The following is a 10,546-nucleotide window of genomic DNA, read 5'->3' as shown; positions in this document are numbered from 1 at the left end:
CCTAACACTTGTATTCAATTATACATTTTTACATTTTTGGAATCTTACCTGGTTCCTTTAAGGCTGCCGTTCCAACTCCTAGTTCTCTTTTGATTTCTTGACTGCAGTCTTCCGGTTAATGACTGAGCCACAGTATCAAAACTTTTGAACTATTACAGTATCTTCATTATCGACACAATCTGTGATCCTTTTAATTCTTAATGCTCAGTTGTGAACCAGCCTTCGCACTTTCATCTTTGACTTTCTACAGTAATCATTCCATGTCTTTTCTATTTTTTGCTAATAGTACGGTATCATCAGCATATCTTACATTGATACTCCTTTGCATACAAATGTATTGTATTTATTTATCGTGTCAGAAGTGAATTGAAAATACAGTTATAATCTATGAAAAAGCCACCAACAAAGTTAAAAACTTGGCATTCTATGAAATTTCATTTGACCAGAAGCTGACCACTTGGAGTGCCTCTGGTGTTGCTGTGAGAAAGTCCTCCATGGTGCATGTGGCAGGTCTCAGACTGCATTGTAGTAAGTGGTCTGTGGTTTGCCCTTTTCTGCACTCACATGTCATGAACTCCATTTTGTAGCCCCATTTCTTAAGATTGGTTCTGCATCTCGTGGTGCCAGAGGGCAGTCTGTTCACGCCTTCCACATCGGCCAGTCTTCTGTGTACCCAGGAGGGAGTTTCTAATCCGGTATCAGCCACGGATTGAGGTTCCGGGTTTTAACCTGTCACTTTTGGACTCGCTTGCTGAGGTGTTCCTGTGAGTATCTCTGGAGATCTTAGGAAGCTGTTCCTTGATTTAAGGTGTTGTCTTGCTGGCTGATATCCAAACTGGGTGGGCCGGAGGTGTCAATGCCTTGGTCCTTTCATTACTGGCTGCTACTTCCCAGCAGATGTCAAGTGATACAATACTGACTAAACAGTGTAATTTTCCAATGGTGTAGGGCATAGAAATCCTGTGATAATGCAGCATGTCTCATCAAGAGCCACATCCACTGTTTTAACATGGTGAGATGTATTCCACACTGGGCATACATATTCAGCGGAAGAGTGGCAAAGCGCAAGTCTTCACTGTATCTGGTTCCGACTTGCAGTATCCATACAAATTAAACAGACAAGATGCTGACGTTCAACCTTGCTTGACTCTTTTGCCAGTTGGAGACCACTCGATTGCTCCCTTTCTGTCTAGGTTACTCATCAGGAGAATCAAATCTCATGGCACACCCATTTCTTTAGTAGAGATCCATAGTTTTTCATGATCTACATGATCTACACTATCATGTAGACCGAAAGGTCCCAGGTTTAAATCCCGGGAGCTGAATGAGCCTCCGCTGTTAGCCCCAGCTCCTGCCAACCTAGCAGTTCGAAAACATGCAAATGTGAGTAGATCAATAGGTACTGCTCCGGCGGGAAGGCACCAGCGCGCCAAGCAGTCATGCCGGCCACATGACCTGGAGGTGTCTATGGACAACACCGGCTCTTCGGCTTAGAAAGAAGATGAGCACCAACCCCCAGAGTCGGTCTCGACTGAACTTAACGTCAGGGGAAACCTTTACCTTTTTTACACTATTAATCTGTAAAGCACTACCTTAAACAGCAAGTCCCATGATTTTATAGGATGGAACCATGACATTCAGTGCTAGATTTACAACAAATTAGGCCCTGTGCTAGTTAACTCCTGGGAATTGTAATTTTACAAGATCTTTAGCCTTCTTTGCCAGACTACAGTCTCAGAAAAGAGAGTGTTCATGCTGATTTAAAATCTATGAGAGACACACAGAGAGGGAGAAACAGGGAAAGATTTACCCAAAATGGCCTGTGTTATTTTAAAAAGTATATCTCTTTCAGATTAAAGCAGCGAACCCTTTGGGAGAAACGTCCTGTCAAGGAGCTTTAAAATCAGCATTTCAAACTGATTTGAGAAGGGAATGCTTTTGATCTGATTTGATGGAAAAATCGTGCCAAGTCTATGGGAGGTCTCCTTGGCCATCCCCTGGGTTTGAGTTCGACCTCTCTTTATTATTGGATCTGCCAGCAATGAAGAAAGATTGATGACAATATGCTTGAGTTATCACTTGACTTCTAGAGAAGATTACAAATTCTTGAACTGGTCAATCTGTGAGTGGGAAAGATGTTTGAAATATTATCTCAAGACCTTGAAGGTAGCCTACATAGTTCCCTCCTTCTGCACTTTCATAACAACACTGCAGAATAAGCCAAGCTGATGGGTAGAATAAAATTAAAATAAAATCAGGGAAAATCTGTCAGGTGTGCTTTGATTCTATGCATGGCAGAATGGGGTTGGATTGGATGGCCCATGTGGTCCTATAGTATTATGATTCTATAAAATCCTGCATCTCAGGTATGCCACTTCAGGCCACAGATGGAGACTCACATGACTGAACACTTCTTCATTGGAGTGCAAAAAGCCTCCCACATAACGTCTGTTCATATTTAGGGCGGAAGAAGGCACTTGTAGCTCCGAATTCGGCATATAGAAATATATGAGCACAGGACTCCCCCCACATTAATTGGCTCCTTCTTTGTTCCCAATTAGAATAATAGAATCATAAAATCACAAAGTTGGAGGAGACCACATGGGCCATCTAGTTCAACCCCCATCCATGCAGGAAAAGCACAAAGTATCCCCAATAATGAGCATCTAGCCTCTGTTTAAAAGCCTCCAAGGAAGGCGTTTCCATCACACTCTGAGGCAGTGAGTTCCACTGTTAAACATTACCTCTTTAAGTATAGTGAAGTGTTCAGTACTGAGCACCTGTTATCCGGAATTTCACGATTTAAAATGATCCAAAATCCAAAAATTATCCACATAGGTGGCTGAGAGAGATGTGCCTTTGATTTCTGATAGTTAACTTCTTTAAAACACATGCAAAATCTTTAAAACATTGCCTCAAATTACCTTCAGGTATTTATGGTTGCTATGAAATGTATATACATTTTGTGTTTACAGAATTGGGTCCTATCTCCAAAGTGATGGCTTAGATATATAACTTGAGCATTCAGTGGTAGAGCCTGACGTTTTATTTATTTATTTACAGTATTTATATTCCGCCTTTCTCACCCCGAAGGGGACTCAGGGCGGATCACATTGCACATATAAGGCAAACATTCAATGCCATACCATAGAACAGAGACAGAGACAGATGCAGGCACAGGCTGGCCTCGAACTCATGACCTCTTGGTCAGAGTGATTTGTTGCAGCTGGTTGCTACCCAGCCTGCGCCACAGCCCGGCTTTAGGATTGTTTGGTATTCCTAATGCTGGATCTACACTGCCCTATATCCCAGGATCTAATCTCAGATTATCTGTTTCTCCCAGATTATCTGACAGTGTAGACTGATGCCCCTTCTACACTGCCATATAAAATCCAGATTATCTGCTTTGAACTAGATTATATGGCAGTGTAGACTCATATAATCCAATCTGAAGCAGACAATGAGGATTACCTGATTTAATAATCTGAATTAAATGGCAGTGTAGAAGGGGTTTCTTATAATTCAGTTCTCAAAGCAAATAATCTGGGATCAGATTCTGGAATATAGGACAGCGTAGATACAGCCTCAGAGATGCTCAGTCAGTATGAGGCCAGTCAAAAAAGATAGAGTCTTGCTTATCCAATGTTCTGTATTATCCAACGCAGTCTGCCTTTTAGTAGTCAATGTTTTTGTGGTCTATATTTTCAATACATTGCAATGTTTTGGTGCTAAATTCGTAAATACAGTAATTACTTCGTAACGTTACAGTGTATTGAACTGCTTTTTCTGTCAATTTGTTGTAAAACATGATGTTTTGGTGCTTAATTTGTAAAATCATAACGTAATTTGAGGTTTAATAGTCTTTTCCTTAATCTCTCCTTATTATCCAACATTTTCGCTTATCCAATGTTCTGCTGGCCCGTTTATGATGGATAAGTGAGACTCTACTGTACAGCAAAATTTGGGGGACTACACCCACTGTGCCTTGTGTCTTTATTTGGTCCTTTCTACACTGCGAAATAAAATCCAGATTATCTGCTTTGAACTGGATTTTTAAAGAATCATGTCACAAGCAACCAAAGAACATACTGCAAGTCACTTCTGGTGTGAGAAAATTGGCTGTCTACACAGTGGTTCTCAACCTGTGGGACACAGTGAGAACAAAAATCTGGTCCGTGAACCTCTTTCCTCTTTATTTATTTATTTTATTTTATTTCCACTCCTTTCCACAGAGCTGACCATCGCATTGGATAGACCACATCAGTTCTAGATTAATAAAAATGTGGTCTTCTTTGGGAGAGCAGATGGCAACTACTGGATGGCATATGTTCTGTATCAGAAACTAGAGCGGATGTGGTCTATACAATGCAATTTTCTGAACCAGCACCCCAAATAAGCAAACCGGATAGATTCGTAACCCTTTTGGTGCTAATGTTGGAGAGCAGTCCCTGGTCAAAGTGGGCTCTAGTCAAGTGGGTCCTGGTCAAAAAAAGCTTGGGAAACACTGGTCTACAGAAACGTTGCTTTTAATTACTCTGATTTTATCTGCTTGGATTTTAATGTATTTGTCCATTATTTTATTTGGTGTATTGTTGGAATGTTTTAAGTTTTATGTTAAATATGTTGTTGTTGTTCGGGCTTGTCCCTGTTGTGAGCCGCCCCAAGTCCCTTTGGGGAGATGGGGTGGGATATAAAAATAAAGTTTATTATTATTACTATTGTCCAAAGGATGCCGGGATGTGTTAGCTGGAAGGCTTCTCTCATGTCCCCACAAGCTAGAGCTGACAGACAGGAGCTCACCTCGTCTCGCAGATTCGAACTGGCAACCTTCAAGTCAGCAATCCAACCTTCAGGTCAGCAGTTCAGCTAGCACAAGGGTTTAACCCAAAACATAGACCTATATAATCCCATTCAAAGCAGATAATGTGGATTGCCCAATTTGATCATCTGGATTATACAGCAGTGTAAACCAGGCATGGGCAAACTTGGGCCCTCCAGGTGTTTTGGACTCCAACTCCCACAATTCCTAACAGCCTACCGGCTGTTAGGAATTGTGGGAGTTGGAGTCCAAAACACCTGGAGGGCCCAAGTTTGCCCATGCCTGGTCTACACTGCCATATAATCTAATCTAGTTCGAATCTGGATTTTATCTGGCACTCATAATTTGCAAAAGGCCAGGCGAGGCGAGAAAGATGAGGAGTGGGCGTGTCGTGCAAACTCCGCGCAGCCAATGGCAAGGCGAGCTGGGTCCAGACGGGGAAGGGGTCTCTTTTAATAGGCGGGCGGGTTTCGGAGGCGGCGAGGAGGATGCGCCGGTTTAGCAGCCGCGAAGCCGGGAAGACGCGTCCGTGTCCAATGCGGGGCAGCGATCCGGATCTTCCAGCGGCAGGAGCATCAGCAGCGCAGAACGGGTGGGCTTTCTCGAAGGCGATGGGGCGGAGAAAGGGAGGGAGAAAGTAGAGATTGCGAAGTGCGGCCAGGACTTGAAACTTCTCTCCCGTCTTCAATGGGCGCGTTGGATTCCTTCGCCGGAGGAGGAGGCGGCGGCGCGGCTGGGTCGGGAGGGAACCCCACTTCTCTGAGCAGCATGCTGAACGGGGCGGAGAGCCAAAGCTTCGCCAAGGAGCCTCCCGATCTCCCGGCGGCTTCCAAAGAGACCGAAAGCGAGTTAAAACACGGCGCCCACACGGAGCGCTTCTACTACCCGCAGGAGGCTCCGATGCAGAGCGCGGGGTGCAACGTGGGGCTGAACTACATGGGGCAAGGCGGCTTCGGAGCGGGCAACGCGTCGCTGCCCTCCCCGGGAAGGTTCCTGGCGCCGCCCGCGAACACTTGCGCGTCCTACCGGGCCCAGCCGCCTCCCGTGGGCTTCTCGGCGCCCAGCGGGGATCTCTACCCGAACCCGGGGGAGCTGTACCCCGGCAGCGGCGGGGAGAGCGGCTACGCGGCCCCCGTCCAGCCCCCCGCCTTCCCCCGAGGGCCACTCTACCCCGTGCCCGGCTACCAGGTCTCCGGCAAGGTCCAGGTGGTGCTCAACAACTACCCGCTTTGGGCCAAGTTCCACAAGCACCAGACCGAGATGATCATCACCAAGCAGGGCAGGTGAGCGCCAAAGGGAAAAGAAAGGGCTCTTCTCTCCACGCCCAACACTTCGGGCTCTCCAACCGTTTGGGGACTTCGACTCCCAGTCAGGGATTCTGGGAGGTGAAGTCCCACAAAACATCCCCAGGATCAAAGTTTGGGAGTGGCATCCTTGTGCCTTCAGCTCGTTTCCGACCTAAAGCGAGACTAAATAATATTTATTTATTTGCGACCGACATTTATATCCCGCCCTTCTCACCCCGAAAGAAAGGGCTCTTCTCTCCACACCCAACACTTCAGGCTCCCCAGCGGTGTGGGGACTTCAACTCTCAGTCAGGGATTCTGGGAGGTGAAGTCCCACAAAACATCCCCAGGATCAAAGTTTGGGAGTGGCATCCTTTTGCCTTCAGCTCGTTTCCGACCTAAGGCGAGACTAAATAATAATAATAATAATAATAATAATAATAATAATAGGAGCCCCGGTGGCGAAGTGTGTTAAAGCACTGAGCTGCTGAACTTGCAGACCGAAAGGTCCCAGGTTCAAATCCCGGGAGCGGAATGAGCGCCCGCTGTTAGCTCCAGCTTCTGCCAACCTAGCAGTTCGAAAACATGCCAATGTGAGTAGATCAATAGGTACCGCTCCGGCGGGAAGGTAACGGCGCTCCAAGCAGTCATGACCTGGAGGTGTCTATGGACAACGCCGGCTCTTCGTCTTAGAAATTGAGATGAGCACCAACCCCCAGAGTCAGACATGACTGGACTTAACGTCAGGGGAAAACCTTTACCTATAATATCTATCTTGTTTGCTGTGTCATACAATGTTTTTGTGACAATAATAATAATAGCAATAACAATAATGGTGGAATAATGTGGAAATAGCAAATTGTAAATTGAACAATATAGATGAAATAGAAAATTATTATTATAGAACCAATTAGGAAATGACATTTATAACCCAGGAATAATAATAATAATAATACATCACACAGTCCTAGACACTTGGGAAGTGTTCGACATGTGATTTTGTGATACAAAATCCAGCAAATTTATCTTGTTTGCTGTGTCATAATAAAATAATAATATTACTTTATTTATAACCCGCTCTATCTCCTGGTGTCATAATAATAATGATAATACTAATGGTGCATCTACATTGTAGAATTAATGCAGTTCAACATCATTATTATTGTTATTATTTAGTTATTATTAATGATAGAACCAATTAGGAAGTGACATTTATAACCCAGGAAGAAAAATAGTGTAATATGTAATAATAATAATAATAATAAGGACGTACCTACATTGTAGAATTAACACAGTTCATTATTATTATTATTATTATTTAGTTATTATTTATGATAGAACAAATTTGGAAATTATATTTATGACCCAGGAATAATAATAATAATACTTTATTTATAACCCGCTCTATCTCCTAGTGTCATAATAATAATAATAAGGGTCCATCTCCCTTGTTGAATTAACACAGTTCATTATTATTATTTAGTTATTATTTATGATCGAACCAATTAGGGAATGACATTAAAAACCCAGGAAGAAAAATTGTGCTACATAGTGTCATAATAATAATAATAATAATATAATACTGAAATAATAATAATGACAGATCTCCATTGTAGAATTAACACAATTTATTATTATTATTATTATTATTTAGTTTTTATTTATGATAGAACCAATTAGGTAATGATATTTATAACCCAGGAATAATAATAATGATACTATATAACCCACCCTATCTCCTATTGTAATAATAATAATAATAATAATAATAATAATAAAAAGGATCCATCTCCATTGTAGAATTCACACAGTTCAACATCGTTATTGTTATTACTATTATTATTATTTAGTTATTATTAATGATAGAACCAATTAGGAGATGACATTTATAACCAACCCAAGAAGAAAAATTATTACATAGTGTAATTAATAATAATAATAATAATAATAATAATAATAATAATGGTGCATCTACATTGTAGAATTAACACAATTCAACATTATTATTATTATTATTATTATTATTATTATTATTATGACACTATGTAACACGGATTTTTCTTCCTGGGTTATAAAAGTCATTTCCTAATTGGTTTGATCACAAAACCATAGGCAAAGTTTATTAAACTGCCAAAAACTTTGTTCTTTGTTCTTGGACGTCCTGCAGCACATTTTGCTGTAGTTTTTCAATGAATAACTCATAGATCCTCAACCAATTTATCTTAGGCCCCTTCTACACTGTCATATTAAATACAGATTATTGGCTTTGAACTCAATTATATGGCAGTGTAGAAGGGGCTTTAGACAACACTTAGCTAACATACATCTCCACTCAACCTATAACTCTAAAACTATCAACATATACATACATTAGCTTTAAAAGTGGGTTTTCTGCTTCTCTTTTGTCGGTTTTGCTACATTTAACACTTTTTCTTTTACTTTATATCCAACAAATTGTTTACTTCTGTTTAACTTTTACAAATCAATATGCTGACATTTTATGTTTCAAACCTGTACTTAAAGTTTTCACCTCAGATATTTGTTGTTGTTGTTGTTGTTGTTGTTGTTGTTGTTGTTATCCTTATTTCTATCCCACTGCAGTGTAGATGCATCCTAAGGTGAACCTTAATAAGAGACTTGTCCTTGTGTTTGTCTGAGGCTGAGAGAGTATGTCTTGCCTAAGTTCATGTAGTGGGCTTCATGACTGAGCGGGGATTTGAACCCTAGTCTGCCAGAGTGCTAGGGTGCATCTACATTGTAGAATAAATGCAGTTTGACACCACTTTAGCTGCCATGGCTCAGTACTATAGAATCCCGAGAGCTGTAGTTTAATGAGGCACAAGTAATCTTTGGTAGAGAAGGGTAATACTACAACTGCCATGATTTCATGGCATGGATCCATGGCACTTAAAGTGGTGTTAAACTGCATTCATTCTACAGTGTAGATGAACCTCTAGTCTTAACCCTCGTACTACTACACCACACTGGATTTTGCAAAACATTGGCTCAAAGAAAGCGTGGACTCTTTCTCAGATTAGTCTGGTTAGTCCTGGGAAGGAAGATCTCCAGGGAATATCAAGCTTAGTCTAGGACTGCATTTCAGAGGAAGGCAATGACCAAACTTCATCTGAATGCGTTTTCTTTCTTTGACAAATCAGATTTGTATGGAGTTCCTGTAAGGTGACAGGCGACTTGAAGGCACATCCTTTCCTTTTCTTTGACATGTAGAGAAATGATCTTCCAATCTGGGAAAGCAATAAAACTTCCAAGTTCTGAGAGCAGCCTTGAAAAAGATTCTGAGACCAGGATGGAGCCCTTAAGGAAAAGCAGGAATATGGAGTAGATTGTTGGGAAGGGATTGTTGCTTAGCCAGTTTGCATTTCTATTAAGATAAACGTGGATGCAATAATAGTAATAGTAATAATAATCAGAAATAGCAGCACTGTGTGTATAAGTACTATGGCAGTAATTGTCACTTGCCATACATGTTTGCTGACGAGACACGTTGCTTCTAATCCTTGGAGATTCTGGCTCCATGTACACTCCCATATAATGCAGTTTCAATCTGCATTATATGTAGGATAGGTAGGGCCTCTATTGAAGATTTGGATGAGACACATACACAACGTCCTCCTGAAGTTTTGATTCAGATGTGCATGGGTTTTCAGGCAGGCAAAAAGATCAAGATTTGCACATCAGAATGTGTTGTGTAGCATCTTGGAGGGAGCACCATTCCAGTACTTCACTCACTAGTACCACTTATTTCTACCTTTTGTCAGCCCCTAAATCCAGCTCCTAGAAAAGTTACTATTATCGAGGCACTCTATTATTGAGGCATTTTGCGCATGCTCACCATTTTAGCATTACTCTCACTTTTCCCCCCTTTTTTCTATTTTACATCCCAATGCCAAGTTCAGTAACAAATAGTATTAAAAGGCAGAGTAACCTTTGATAATATTGGTTCAAAGTATGCCTTATATTGTGAATATTCTGAAGTTAGAGAGAGTTTTGTCTTAGTTATAACTCTAGTGCCCATTCCACACAGCTGAATAAAATCCCACATTATCTGCTTTGAACTGGGATGCATGGCAGTGTGGACTCAGATATTTCAGTTCAAAGCAGATATTGTGGGTTATTCTGCCTTTAGATTCTGGGTTATATGGCTATGTGGAAGGGCCCCGAGTCTCCTGCACTATGTAAGACAGGGGTCTCCAAACTAAGGCCCGGGAGCCGGATGCGGCCCATTGAAGCTATTTATCCGGCCCCCACGGCACAAGGGCAGAAGCGGGTTGGACTAAAGGACCCAAGGGGTCTCTTCTTCTCTTATTATTATTATTATTATTATTAACATTGAGGCTGGGTGGCCATCTGTCAGGGGTGCTTTGCTTGTGCTTTTGGTGCACAGAGGCAGAAGGGGGTTGGACTCAATGGCCCAAGGTGT

The 10,546-nt window shown here is 41.8% G+C and overlaps 1 protein-coding gene across 1 annotated transcript in view; it reads left to right on the top strand.

Moving 5' to 3' along the window:
* Positions 1-5,289: 5,289 nt before the first annotated feature.
* Positions 5,290-10,546, top strand: part of tbx21 (T-box transcription factor 21) — a 57,882-nt gene continuing 52,625 nt past the window's right edge. The window contains exon 1 of the mRNA XM_008113434.2: positions 5,290-6,102. Within this exon, the coding sequence (XP_008111641.2) occupies positions 5,507-6,102 (596 nt within the window). The 5' untranslated portion in view covers positions 5,290-5,506. The remainder of the gene's footprint in view (positions 6,103-10,546) is intronic.

Source organism: Anolis carolinensis, chromosome 6 (genome assembly GCF_035594765.1).
Source record: "Anolis carolinensis isolate JA03-04 chromosome 6, rAnoCar3.1.pri, whole genome shotgun sequence".
NCBI lineage: Eukaryota > Metazoa > Chordata > Lepidosauria > Squamata > Dactyloidae > Anolis > Anolis carolinensis.
This window is presented reverse-complemented; position numbering and strand designations above follow the sequence as displayed.